Genomic DNA, 15151 nt, shown 5'->3' with positions numbered 1-15151 from the left:
TTGTGAAATGATAATTTAACAATTTCCACACAACAGAGCTTCAGAAGATATTGATAATTCATGAACTCGTCTCTGTCTGTGTTGCCCTCTGAATAATCATGATTCTTCTCAAAACTAGGTTCATCTCTGTCAGTGAAGACCTGATAAAAATGTCAGGGGAACATCAATCTTGTATTGACAAGAAAAACTTTTTAAGATAAATACTGTACTCTTTAGTTAAAGTAAAATCTGTGTCCTCTAAAACTGGTAACATTGAAATGTGATTAGCATGCTCACGCTGCTTATGACGAAGTCACACTCCCAGATGTTGGAACATTTGCCAGATTGAGCCTTTCAGCTGTCCCCCTGCCCCCTGAATGCATCTTTCATTCATTATGGTCCAGTATGCTTGCAGCATCCCACTATCACCTCTGTGTTTTGGCAGAGTTCCACCCTCACCTCAAAAAGTTTAAAAATATCTGACCTGCAACAACCTTGGTTATCTCCTTGCTGTGGCTGTGCATACTTGACTTGACTGGAGGAGAAAACTTGAGGGAAAGTATGTTTGGAGCATGTTTACAGGTAAAGGGATTAGAAACGTATGACTTAGGCAATGTCGTCTATGTTTATGTTTAATACAAAATTTGACTTGTAAAATAATAAACTTGGTATAAATCTACAGTAAAAACAGAATTTATCCATTTTCAATCCCTTTCATCTATACAAAAACCAAATAAGGTTAGAATTGTACCCTGAAAGGTCTCAGAAAGATGACATGGCAGTGTGGTGTTCTGTCAGGAAAACACTCACAGAGTGCAGAATCTTTCAACTGCTTGCTAAAAACAAGTGCATGTCTATTTTTAGGTCAGCAACCTATGCTACTGATGCTTTTCTGAGTATCGCCAAAGTGTAACTTTTTAGGACTCAAGAGAAACAGATTAAGCAGTGTTCTTAACAGATAGTAGTTAGCTTAAAGTGGGTTACAAGGGCTTGATGTTTGCAAACTGACATGTCTGTCAGTGCCTGAAGAATGTGAAAAATCTCAGGGTGGATGGTCTGTGTGCATCTGCCTTTACTTTCAGTTCTACAGGTTTATTGTAATGCCAGTTTCAGTCACTAAATGGCATGTTTGGTCATAACATTTTCCAGAAGACCAAAAGTCCTTCCCGCATTAGTCTGTATAATACCAAATCTCAAAGGATTTGCTAAAGCGCTGGGGATCATAAAGTCATTATTGGTAATTAGCAAGAGCAGCTGGCACAGCATGGTAAACTGGCAAAGACATTGAAGCCTCTTAATGGAAGTCCATTTCCTACATTTATTGTGGAAAAACGGCACCTGTTAGTCTGCGTGAACAATTTGAGCTACATAGAAGGATGGTATTGTGTAATTTCGTAGGTTTACCACTTGTTTGAGTTCATCAAAGTTAGGGTTTAGTATGGCTACTCAATACCTTTTAAAATATCAATTTAAATAATGCAGTACCATGCAGGATCAAAACTTAGCTTCTGTTTTGTTGCATTGAGTTGTCTTTTATTACCTAATTAGTTTGTTTTCATGTAACCTCAAGTGAAGTGTTGCATGTTAGTTTTTTTTTCTTAATTGTGAGGTATATTGTATTTGTGTATGAATTGTGCACTTCGGAAAGACTTTCTAGGTTTTATCGTCAGTATCAAAGTGGCAGATGATTACAACACTTAGATTGTAGATCTATTATGATTGGTGCAAGGGTAGATTGTAAGATTGAAACTTGAACTGTTACTTGTAACAGAGTATTTTTACATTGTGGTATAGCTACTTTTACATAAGTACAAGATCTGAGTACTTCTTCCCCACTACATTTAAGTTTGTGGTCAAATTGAACTTTTTAGGCTTTGTGTTCCTTTGGAGAGATTTCCCAAAAGGGGATCCCTTTCCAAGTTTAATCCTTATGAAATAACACTCGCTTGAGTGAGGGAAGAAGGCCAAGAGGAGTTTTGCAGGCCAAAGGAGCCACAGAAAACTGTGAATAGCTTTGCAAAGCACAACTCTTATTTCTCACTAGATTACTCATCTTGATCATTTTAATTGTACAATTTCATCAAATCCATACAAGTATTTAGATTTTACATGTTTTAACTTTTTGGCAAGTAAAAGTGAGATATCTGTAACACTTTGTAATGTAATGCAACCACAGGCTACTCTTAAGTTATTATAAGCTAGTTACTCTTATCTTGAAACTTTACAACTGTAAAGATGTGATGGGAAAGTGTTGTGGGCTCATGTTCAGGGATGGGGGGCCTCCAGGAGGAAATACCTAAGCCTGCTCCAAATGTTCTCCAATAGAAATGGCATTCTTCCCTCTTAAAAACAGCTCTGCAACTGAGGGAGGCACTCTGAATTGAACTGCTTTCTTACTTTGTAGCTTTTTAACAAGCTAAGATGTGACACAAACTCAAGTATAAAGCTGTGGGTTGAATTGAGTGACACCGACAGAGAAAGAGAATAAGATGAACAGAGACTGTTGGTCAGAGAGCGGTCTGTTATCACAGATGACATCATGCTTCAGAGGATGAACATCTGTGCCTTGTGCCTGAGCAGAAACTGTAAACGTATCATCTCTGTTCGCTGCTTGCTACCAAATCCTCTAATCTTTTTGTGACACCCCTCCACCACTTCTGAAGTTTTTTTTCCTTGCCTATATCACAAGGCATGCTGGGTGCCTGTTTTGCAAAGGCTGTTGAGATCCTCTTTCAAGCCTCTTCCACAGGCCATCATGCGGGCTGCCTCTGACTGTCCTAGTTAGTCAGGCTTTGGAGTGATGTCAGGGTCCCTAGTGCTGGATGCAGGGCTGGGGAAAATTCTCCAGTAATTACAGCCCTCGCCCAGTACCAGGCTTTATGTCAGTACCCCCCTCCTTTCTACTTGGCTTGATGGATTTGGGGTTTTCCTCCCAACTGTCACTGACAACTGACCATGTCATGGTGACGTGCTTCCATCTCCTCTCCACAGTGCAGCCAGCTAACAGACGAACATTAGGGGAGGTACAATAACAGTGATGGGCGCTAAGGATAAGAGATAGACTTGCCCATTAGGGATGTTTTAAAGGTACTATGTGAAGCAATTTACATGTATTAAATGCTTTGTATTGCCGATGTGTGAATGCATTGAAACGTTACTCAAAACGGAGACCTTCCTTGACTTTCTCAGTTACTTGCAACAGCCTGTGGACTGATTGTTTTTTAATGTAAAAAAGCTCAAGCCATTTTTTTGTCAGTAAAATTCAAAGGATGTGAAGTTTATGTGCACTCCCGTGTGCTTCACCTTTCTTCAGCTCCCCTACAGCACCAACAGTGTGCATTAGCTAACACTAGCTTAGAAATAGAGTCCATAACCAGGCCTGGAATTTCAGTCTTTTAGGGACAAGTCCACTTGCCCTTTGGTGTTGTCAATTTCTTGAAGGCACAGAGGTCAAATGCTAGGGCAGCAAGGCCATCAAATAAAGCAATGATTTTAAGCCCACAGAAATAATCAATTTAACTTAATGGTTAAGGATGATTTTGATTTATTTTATTAATTTTTGGACGACATAAGGCCAAAAAAAACATTTCCTGAAAAGTCCACATAAAAAACTTCCACATCCTTATAATACACTGAAATAATTCAGTTACACTTAAAATTTGTCTCCAGTCATTGTTCTTTGTTTAAGTTCAAGATAAGTTTAGAGATATGAGGAGATGAGTGTACAGATGTTTCATGAAATATTGATTTATTTGGCTTATATTTTTAGTCTTTCTTCTTAAATAAGCCACAACCTCTTGGTTCCTAGATTTGGGATTCAGTGGCATTTTTTTCAAATCTGAATCCAGTATCAAAACTGCTTATCCAATCCTCTTAAATTCCTGACCTCAAATCTATCTGTATTTAATTGGCTACAAAAGTTACAAATAAGTTGATATTTAAGAAGTGGTGGTCATCACAAAGGATTGATATTCACTTAATTTCTAGATATATTATTTATTTGCTTTGCTAAATGGCTCCTTAAATGTTTTCACACTACTTTATATTTTTAAAAAAAGTATATATATATGTATATGTATATATATATATATATATATATATATATATATATATATATATATATATATATATATATATATATATATGTATATATATATGTATATATATATATATATATATATATATATATATATATATATATATATATATATATATATATATATCACAAACTCGAACCATACGAAATGGACCTGACTATCACAGCCTAACCTTAACTTGTTGTTGTTGATGTTGTGGGCACAGTTGGCTACCAGATGTTTTAGGCATCATATCTTTTTGCAGTCCAAACAAGTTGAGAACAACTTGGTTTAAAAAAGAAGTATAAGGATGAAATATGCTCTTTGCCTTTTGTGGACTGTGTTTATGATTTTTTTTTCAGAATTCAGAGTTTTTCTGTTTAACAGTCATCATTAGAAAAACAGTTCTGTGCTTATCTAGACAAGGTCATTGTTTGGCATAGCATATTAGGGTTTATTTGTGTAGCCATTGTCAGTTAGACAGCTTTGTTGTTGTCATTGGTTGAAGCCAGTCTCCTGTACAGTGAGGGATCTTTTGTGTTGTTTAGGGGTCCCTTATTTGTCCAGGAAGTTGGTATGCTGGGCACAAAGCCCCTCTAAAACAAATCATTCCATCCAGAGCCACTCAGGAGAATAATACACTCAATAGCATACAACTTCCGTGGCTGGCATAGTCATGGGAGGCAACAAAAGCCCCAGGGTGGTGATTTAGTGAGAATCTGATCCTGGAGCATATGGCCCCAGTAAGTCCCAGACTAGGCCAATAGGCAGACATGAAGCGTTTCGTAGCATGGCCTGAGCTGAGGCCTCTGTCCTCTCTTAACTTTCCAAACACCACCTCCCTCGGGTGACAACACCGGCTGCCAGGATCTGGTAAATAGTTGGTTTCTAATGACAGACAGGTAACAGCTGGTGTCAGGGAATCTCACAACGGATTGTCAAGAATTCAGTGTAAAGATGTGACCTTGTCGTCAACTGTTACACACTTTCATGACTGAAAGTTTTGTAGTAGACAATAACAACACGCTTGTAGTTGGAGCACCTTGGAGATGTGTCCGGGACAAGAGATGATTTTTCACTCCAATCATGGATATCTCTGAATGGAATAATCTAGTAATGTATTTATCAGTACATCTCATCTTGAGATCACTTGAGTCATTGGCGCATCTCCAAGTCAACTTAACAACAGTCTCAGGGTGAGTTCACACCTCAGACTGTGTATATAGAAATGGACAACATGAGAGCTCTCTTAAAGTGAAGCCAAAGCATCTCGATCACCTCCTGCATGAGCCAATTTAAAACATGTACAAGTACACATCAAATAATTTTTTCTCAAAGATGGTTTCGGTCATTTTAGAAAGTTCTTATCAAGCTGATGTTTGAAAACAAGGTTTCACATCATGATTGACAGCTGAGCGCAGCTTGTGATTGAGTCGGCCCGAACTTGAAAGCACGGCTCCAACTCTGGTCACTACTGTGCAGACTCTGGCTCCAAATAACATCATGGCAGCGCTCATATCTGGGACATTTTGGCCTCAGTTTTGTACAGTGGAAGGAAGTAGAGTTGAGTTATTCATTTTTCATTTCTTACTTCGTGTCCAGGTCTGTCCTGCCAGTCCACATGGCAAATGCGCTAGTAGTCCACCAGTTGCTAAAACAGGAAGAAGAAGCGTCTTTTAACCAATGAAGCGACACACAATCGTACACTTTGTAGATTGGTTTGAATGGTGTTCACATCAGTAATAAACTGCTACAGAGTTCACTTGACAGCTCTCCGAGACTACCCACTTGTGGCAGACCAGAGTTTGAGTCTGGCACTCACACCAACCCAAACAAATGCCACTAAGGGGGTAAATTCTTCAGGGTTCAGTTCAGTTGGACTAAACAAGGCTGGTGTGAACCTGCCCTCAGACAATATCATCTTACAGTCTGCTCTAAGGCAACACAGTGGGGATGAATTTTATTGTTAGGTTGTTAAGTGTAGCTCTCTAGTTTGTTCAGTTTTCTGTTTTGGAGAAGGTTAATTGTTTTTTTGTATCTTGTCCATGCATGCTAAAAACATCCTGCCCTTTGCCCAAGCAAATGGATTTTGCCTTGTAAAATCTGTCATCGTACCCTTGCAACCCCCACATGCTCTTTGCTCCATTCTTGCCTTAAGTTTGATCTTTACTTCATCTGCATCCTACATCTTCATGTCAAAGGAAGACATAAAGCTTGAGATTCGCACAAGATGACTCACAGGTAGCTTTTTCTTATACGACAGGGTCATATAGAAGATAAGGCTGTATCACATATTATTGAGTTTCGGCTTGCAGAAAGTCTTGATAAATGGGTGCACCCTGCTGTTTTCAAAGTAGCCTTTTCATAAGACTAGGTCATATGATTCAGTTTTCAGCTTTAAGTGCTCTCCCACTCCCCCAAGTCTCTGGATGGCTCTGCACTCTGCTGCCTCGTTAGAGGAAATCAATTTAACCCTGGCCCGCAGTTTGGAGTGACCATCAAACTAACCTTAGCACACAGGGCAGACCAAGGCAAATCAATGAACAGCATCCAGCAGGCGTAAACAGCTTTGGCTCTTGTACTTTGTCTTGACAGAATTTCTGTTTTAGTTGTATATTTTTTGAGATGGTTGTAGGTCTGCAGATACAGCTGCTGGGTGGCTCCATTCATTCATGCTGCAAATATCATCAGACATTTTTATTTATTTTATTGTAACTGCTCTTATACTTGCCTTTTAGAATACAAGTCGAATCCTGGCACTTTTCCGGTATTTTGTTTCCTTTTCAATAGGTTTTCGATGTCATTCTGTGTATGTCACCCATTTCAGCGGCATCAGCATAATAACCTGCTTTTTTGTTGTTTCAGCAGTTTGTATTTTTTTTAATTGTCTTTGCGCTAGTTTTTCATCATTTGTATATGTGCATTTAACCCTGACCTTGCAACTGTCTGTCAGCAGGAGTGCCAGTCTAAGATACTGTTTCTGAAATTAGGCAAACAAAAACTAGAGACGGAACAGATTTTACTAGTCCCTGTCAAAATGTATTGTATTAGTGGTTCATGGTGGTCTCTTATTTACACTATCCACTGCTGTGCCTCGCTTTATGAACAGCCGCAGCTCTGTTACAGCAGGTTGTCTTTTGTCTCATTAGCTGCCTGTTCATCCCTCTGTGCTGCAGAACGGCATCAGTCATCCTTTCTAATCTGATGATGTCTGCTACAGTAACTCTCACTGTTGTGACTATATACAAGCAAACACAATGCTTCAGTTTATTTATGTTTGCTTTGCCTGACTTTCTGCTATCTTTTGTTTACTGTCCTTGTGGTGACATACAGATTTAACCTGCATGAATTATTTGTACCTAGGATTTTTATGTTGCACTGTGTTAACAACAACAGCAACAACAACACAACAGCTGAAATCTGTTTAAACATAGTGCTGATGGGCTCTTCAATGAGGGCCTTTGTGCCCACCGGCCTCTCCATCTCCCCTCCCCTTCTGCTCATTCCCAATCTAAATCCATGCTGTTTTTCAGCTGATCTAAGGTAACTTGTTAGGCAACAAGCGTGCCATTGTTGATCCTTTCTTTCTCTTCGTCAGTCAATGGACTTTGATGCCCACCACTCAGTGACTCACTGAACCCCTCTTAATGAGACCAGGGACTGTCCCATCACAGCGCTGGTGTCCATTCACCTAGAGAGGCACACAGGACCGTGACGACAGTCACTGGCACCCAAGCTAAACATCTCATCCCTGTCAACACAGTCAACTACCTCACCAGAAAGCTCACTTCCCACCTAAAATCCACTCACCCAATACAGTTTCAACTTTACTTGTAAAACTTTGCTATATTTATAAAGAAAATAGCTCCACTTACTCTAGGATTTAACCCAGTTGGAGTTTGGCCAATGCAAGCTAAATGAGCTCAGCTTATTTGCTCATGAAATGACCAATTAGCTCAGTTGCTATTAAAAAAATCAGCTCTTGGAAGTCTTTTATAAATCCTTGATTACACCTCATCTGATTGATACACATTTTTCTACATCGGCTTATTATTCAAATCCTTTTTTTAATTTTCCCAGTGTTATGCAAACATTGGACATCAACGTATAACCTATACTTACACATTCTGTCACAAAAATACGCAATTAACCAATTGTGCTCACAATTGAAGAGGCTAGATTAATTCTAATACAAATTACATAAATCAAAATAAGATAAGAAAATAAGTGACAGGTTTAGGGTTCTTGATTATACATTATACGATATGAGCAGAGTGTTACTTGTGTTGAAAACAAAATGAAAATGGTAACTTTCCATATTTATTTTAAGAGAAGATCTGAGTGTACATTTAAAGCACTGATGTGTTTTTAACCCATATATGTTCAACATTCACACCTGACAACACCTGCAGTCCTTCACCGTTGTCCACTGAGAAGCACAGCTGTACCACTTGAATGCATGAAATGTCTGTTCATGGGCAGCTCAACAGAAATTATAAATCTGTAGGAATAATGAGATGTTTGTGGGGAAAAGGAGTTAGTGGTGGTAGAACTCACTACCCATGTACATGTAAAATTTGCCTGTGACATGGGTCTTAATTCTAAAATGTCTTACAGGAACATGAGCCAAATTCTATTCTATTCACATGTGGGGGAATCAAGTCTCATGTGAACATTGCTTAATTTACCCTTTATGGTCAATGAGCAGTTTTCCCACACTGTAGACCTCTTTGTGAACCCTGGTAACATCACATCATCACCGTAAAATAATGTTCATGTGTGAAATGGGCTCGAGTATGCTGATGTAATGCTAACTTGTCATCTTGTGTTTTTCCAGGAGGCTTCTCAGTGGTGTTTCTGGCTCGTACACACAGCGGGGTCCGCTGTGCTCTTAAAAGGATGTACGTCAACAACGTCCCGGACCTAAATGTCTACAAGAGAGAGATCACTATCATGGTGAGAAGAGCATTGCAGTGTTTATCTTAAAGTTACCTCTCAACTCAACTGAAGTATTCCTGCTCATCTTTATTGCAAGAGCTTTGTTTTAAATATGCTTGTTCATTGCACATTAGTTTCAGTTACACAAATATTGATTATGGAAGAGGAAATTAAAATATGTTATTACCTGTGCTTAATTGTGCAGCTGTAGCTTGTGTTAATCATAATTATAAACCTTAATTGAAGAAGAAATTTGTATGAGTTGTGTACTGAACACAGCTTATTGGAGTAGAAAATAAAAGTGCTTAAAAGCACAAGCTCAGGTCTTGGTTTTAGCTGCATTTTTCTCCAATCCTTCCCCATCTGGAAAACCTATTTCTCTCACTTTTTGTGCACCAAGGGCTTTATTTGCACTTGAAGACACTGTGCTCATTATCTGAAAATTTCATGAGGGCATTCTCAGTTTTCAGATTTTTAATTTAAGCACATAATTCCTGTTTCAAATGGGACACAAGCCCTCATAAAGACTTGTGCTCTCATAAAAGAAGGTGCATATAAATGGCTTCATTCCATCATTCTAACCCATCCTGTTTTCCAGCATTACCAGTCTGGCAAGAGCAAAAGGCTCCTGGCTGTGTTCTGGGTGACACTGTATTAATGCACCTGGTCCACTGACAAATGCTTTTGATCTGTCACACAGAGGTGGCACCGACAAGATTACAGCCAATAATTCAAGGTGTTTTATGTCATTCAAAGTTCAATATTCTCCTTTATTCTATAATATACCAGACATGTACTGCTTGGACAACAGCAGATGTCTCATCTTGAACGTTTGACCCGAGTGTGTCAGTGAACAGCTCACTCTGAGCTGTTTGGCCAGCTTTGTGTGTCTGTTCACTGCCTCATCAGCTGTGTAATGCTCACCCACACACACATGCACGCACACAGACACACACAGAGCTGACCTTAAACATTGACACAGTTCTGGCCTGTTGGGACGTTGCCTTAGGTGTGTCGGTTTCCACAACACACAGCAGTCTCTCTTCTTCTCACGCTGGCATTTAACAACCAACACAACACAAACATTGATGGTTTAATCCAGCGAATGAATCTAGTGAAGAAAGATTAGTGGTGTTAGGAGATCAGCATGGCGTAAGAACATGAAAGAATACAACAAGCATTCTTGCCACACACAGTAGCTTGACTGCAAAGATTGGACTGAATTCAGCTGGATGCTGAACTTCTTGGGTTTGAAATTTGTATTCAGAGTTCAACATGGTGTTTTTTTTTGTTTTGCCTGAAACTAAACTGATTCAATTGTCTGAAATTTAAAGGGATGTAATTGGTTTATCTGTAACTTTTCTTACATGATCGATTTTTCTGCCATCTTCAATGCAGTTTACATTTGTTTCTTATAAAGACATAAAGAAACAGTAGAGCATTATCCCAGACTGCAGTTTTTTTCCTTCTTCATTTCAAATTATACATTGAGTAGCAGTGTCTCACTGCTGACAAAATATAGCAGAAACACTGCACAAGTCCCAGCATGAATACTCTTCAGCACTGTCTGAAAGTAACAAAAGTGTGGGTACACAATCCACATATATCCTTTGTAATCGCTTTAATAGCTCTCTTGTATTTCTTTTCTTTTTTGAGGTATATGTAATAGAAGCAGTGTCTTTAACAATTAAATTCTGGAGATCCACACATCTTCCATATTTAGTAGGATCTTAATTTTTTTTTCCTGCTCAACACTTGTTGAATACTTCTGCGTCTTCCTTTCCTGATCAGTTTCATCTTTTTATCCTGTATGCAGAAGGAGCTGTCAGGCCATAAGAACATTGTCGGCTACCTGGACTCCACAATCAATGCAGTGTCGGACAGTGTCTGGGAGGTCCTGATCCTCATGGAATACTGTAAAGGTACAGCTTCTCTGTTCATAAGCACACATGTTCTGGTATGACCAACATGTTTCATACACATTCACAATTTAGCTTTATTTAAGTTGAAGCAAAACTACAGGAATTGTTTCAACTTGATGTTTTTTTGGTTTTTTTTAACCAGTCTGAATTTTATGTATTCTGTCCTTGTTGTATACTGTATGATGGTGATTGATGGTTGATCTTCAAATCACATCACCTCTTTTTGAAATAACAGCAACACCTGCCTTAAAAAAACAGCTTTATATTGTACACATTTGATAACAAAGGCATTCCACATTCACCTTCATTTAGTTTATCAGGATATGTAGTTTAACTGGCTTGTAGACGAAAGTCGGTCGTTTTGTATTTTTTAATATGTCAAATAGTTAAATCCTTTTTTGTTGCTACTGTCTTTTGTGTGTGCCCCTCTGTTGATCATGGCAGCTCACTGGCTCCACTTGGCTTTTTAGAGGGCTATTTTGAGCAGTTTTGCACTCATTGGACAAGTTTACCCCCAAACATTACTGAGGATACTGCTCATAATCAGATAGTTAGAAGAAGCCTTGACATGGTGATGTACTTGGTTTACGTAGAAACAGATTGAAACTTTGATCCTGCTCACATTCTGCTGAGTATAAGATAAAAGCAGAAGATAATGTCGTGTACTCAAACAACACATGCAGTTTCTCCTTTTTTATGCTTGTGGTTTTTTGTTAGGGTAACACAAAATACAGCCTTACCTGACTTGATAATATCAAAAGATCTAAGGTATTTAGATGGCATTTGCTGTACTGTAAATTCTGAGTATTAATCAGGTCAGGTTCAACAAGAGTGTGTGAATGTAAACACTATACAGGACTGAAACCACCCAGCTGGAAAATTTTGTTTGCAAGCATCAAAACACCAAACATGCTGGCTTGTATTGTTTCCCAGCCTGAGCTGTGTTGAATCCTATAGATGTCCTTTCCCCTCTCTCCTGCAGCGGGTCAGGTGGTGAAGCAGATGAACCAACGGTTGAATGTGGGTTTCAGTGAGGCTGAGGTCCTCCACATTTTCTGTGATGCCTGTGAGGCCGTGGCCCGCTTGCACCAATGCAAGACGCCGATCATCCACAGAGACCTCAAGGTGAGGATCTGCCTTCTCCTCCTTCCTCTGTGTCTTCAGTAGGACCCCTTAATTTACTATTTGGATGTGACTAATGATTGTTTCAGTGTCAATGTTTTTTGATTAAGAGTAAGAAAATGAACATATCAGTTTTCCAAGAGCCCTTCAGGTTGCTTGCTTTGTCATTCCAGTCGTCCAAAACAGTTTACAGGGGTATTTAACAGAAAAGCTTCAAGTCCTCACTTTTTTGAAAGGTGGAGCCAGATTCTTTTCTCTAACTTGGGCTTGATAATTGAATTAAAGTAAGGCTGCAGGGCAACTCAGATTCTTTCCTTTTTTCAGTTTGTCACACTAAAGCCATATATCAGCCTCCATGAGTCCCATGTTTTAGCCTACCTCATGTTTGTATGCCTGTGTTTGTCATCTCTGATGTGAAAAGTGTGTGTTCTGCTCATAGTTAAGTTATAACATGACCACGACACGACCACGAAGCGTCTCTACTGCCAGCCTGTTGACAGCACTGTCGAGAGTCAATCACAGTGGACGACAGTTACAGACAAGGTTGTACTTGCCGGCTGGCTCAAAAGTGGTTAAGCTGACTTCTCTGACAGTCATTACCGAATCAGAATCTGTTGCAGCTGTCACTTAAACCATTCATTGTGGCCAAATAATTTTCTGCTGAATGACTTACCACTTTTATTGATTGATTGTTTAAGCACTTACTCCAACCCTTGGCAAAAATCATCAGTAAACACAGATCTTCAAGATTTCCTCAAGAAAAACACTAATAATCGTACAATACAGTGGTAGTGGGTGGTACATATTAATTCTGGTATGGCTCTCTATCTGCTATATTCACTTTACAACTAGTAGATGTGAAAGGTCCTGACTAAGGAAAAATTAATGTTCCTGGAAACCAGAACAGAATCGGTGAAAGAATAACTCTGGGTTAACTGGGAGCGGTTAAAGGAAAGCGTTTCACCTACAAACTTCCTCAACAGAAACCAAAAAAACCCTCACACTGTTTTGAAGCGCAGTTTTCTGCACAAGATCTGCAGCAAGGCTTTCCAAAGATATCAAACAACAATATCAAAATAAGGGACTTGTGGATTGAACAGTAATTTATTACATTTGTGTCAACAGTGATGTTTTCAAACTTAAGTGATGAAAATCTGCTTGGTCAGCAGAAGAAAGAACGCTTTGGTTTCACTTCACTACTTGTTCTAACTCCTCTGCTTCCTCTTATGCTCCACCGCTTCCTTTGCCAGCTTGTTCGCTTATTTCCTCTCCTTCTTGTCCATTACCCCCTGTTTGTTGCTCATCCACCTCCCTTTCCTCTTTCTCCTCCACCTACTCTTGTCAGAGCACCAAAGTCTTTATACAAGTCACAGTAGCTGCTACGTCTTGAAATTCCTCACCAACTTTCAGCTAACTTGATTTTTAGAATAGATTTTCAAGTCAACGGTGGCAATAAGCCAGATTTACCCTCATTTTGCTGATGCTCGGAGGCCTGTTGGTAATTTCCCACCCTGGTTGAATTCTCCTCAGTGCCCCATCAGTGGGCCGCTGTACTCTGTCCAGTTGGACAAGCCTCTAAACAGTGCGGTCCCTTCAGCTCCACAGGCCTGTCCTCTGTTCGCTGTCTGTATCTATCTGTTCAGCCTACATGGCTTACATAACATCGCAGGGACACAAAAGACCACGGAGGCCCAGTCACGCATTGCCAGGGGAAGTGAGAGTGCAAAAAAAGCCCCTTAGCCCTGAGCTGTCAACAGTATTGAGACACTCTGTGTTGCTTTCATTAGCTCGGTTTTCTTTGGACAGTTTGAAATCTTTTTCTCTTGATCCTCTTTTTGGTCTCTCCTCCTCTTCTGTGTCAGAGTTCAGACAAATGTCTTACTGGCTTGACATTTTACATCTTGTGCCCTTGTTGCACTTTCAGACAGTTTCATCTTTATTACTTTGTGTCTCTTCACTACATGTTTCCTCATCTTTCCTCCACCTGCCATCATTTCTTTCTATAGTTTACTCAATTATTTCTCACACCTTTCTTTGCTGTTGTTGCTATCAGGCTTGTAATCTCTGAAAATTAAAGTTTTATTTAAAAACTGATGCCTGAAATCCAAATAAGAAACATCTGATAACATGCAAATAAGCAACAGATCTATTTTCTGACAGACATTTTATTTGTCTTCTGTCTACCAGGAAACATACTATGAATAGACTCCTGTGCCAGAATTACTGTAATGAGGCCTTGTCGCACTACTTCATCACTGTGTATTAAATCAGTTTTGTGTGTGGGTGTGGGATTTGTGAGTTTGTACAAGCGACTTTATCCACTAATTGTCATCCATGCCCATTATGATGTAATTAGAGATGAGATTCGGCTTGGTTGGTTGTTTGTTCATCCGTCTGCCACAGTCATTTCAGTCACAGCTGATGTGATTTTTGATAGAATGATGTGTCTCAATCACGACCGCAGTCTAGCTTTTGCTGAATTACACTGGATGCAGATTTGTTTGGTCATTGTCAGACCAGTTAGAAATCTTAGGGGAAAACCTATAATCGAACAAACCTACAGGAGAAGCAGTTAAAACCAGTTTTAATAAGTCTCTTTGCATTGTTTAAGTCGAAGATCTGTTTGTTCCCTCACCAGGTTGAAAACATCCTGCTAAACGACCAGGGAAATTATGTGCTCTGTGACTTCGGCAGTGCCACTCACAAGGTTTTGCAGCCACATAAAGACGGAGTAACCGCTGTGGAGGATGAGATTAAGAAGTAAGTTTTTTCATCAGCGAAAGACATGCTCTGCATGTCACTTAATACAGTAAAACCATAATATATACCTGCCACTTCTATATTCTGACTGCTGGAACAATATTGTTTTACTTGTCAGAGTGGTCTGTCATGTAAAACCATTGCCAAAAATACAAGCATAAAATGGGCCTTTTGCCCCACAGGAACTTTGTGAGAAATCCAGTACTTTAAAAAATAAAACTCTAATAAAACTTTTCTGCATTTTCACTTTCAGTTTTAGGACCCTACCCCCTCAGAATTCTGTGCTTCTGAGATAGTAATTAACAACAGTCCAAGATCTATCAAGGAAGAGTTTGTACCACTGAATGTCACTGA

At 39.3% G+C, this 15151-nt stretch overlaps 1 protein-coding gene across 2 annotated transcripts in view; it reads left to right on the top strand.

The window, feature by feature from the left end:
- Positions 1 to 15151, top strand: part of bmp2k (BMP2 inducible kinase) — a 50374-nt gene that overhangs the window by 12943 nt on the left and 22280 nt on the right. For both annotated transcript variants that reach the window (XM_084728202.1, XM_084728201.1), the window contains exons 2-5: positions 8893 to 9011; positions 10810 to 10915; positions 11898 to 12040; positions 14676 to 14797. In XM_084728202.1, coding sequence (XP_084584328.1) covers positions 8893 to 9011; positions 10810 to 10915; positions 11898 to 12040; positions 14676 to 14797 — 490 coding nt within the window. The remainder of the gene's footprint in view (positions 1 to 8892; positions 9012 to 10809; positions 10916 to 11897; positions 12041 to 14675; positions 14798 to 15151) is intronic.

The sequence above is a fragment of the Lutjanus erythropterus genome, chromosome 10 (assembly GCF_056507025.1).
Source record: "Lutjanus erythropterus isolate fLutEry1 chromosome 10, fLutEry1.hap2, whole genome shotgun sequence".
NCBI classification, from domain to species: Eukaryota; Metazoa; Chordata; class Actinopteri; order Lutjaniformes; family Lutjanidae; genus Lutjanus; species Lutjanus erythropterus.
The sequence above is the reverse complement of the archived record's forward strand: the minus strand, read 5'-3'. Positions and strand labels throughout refer to the sequence as shown.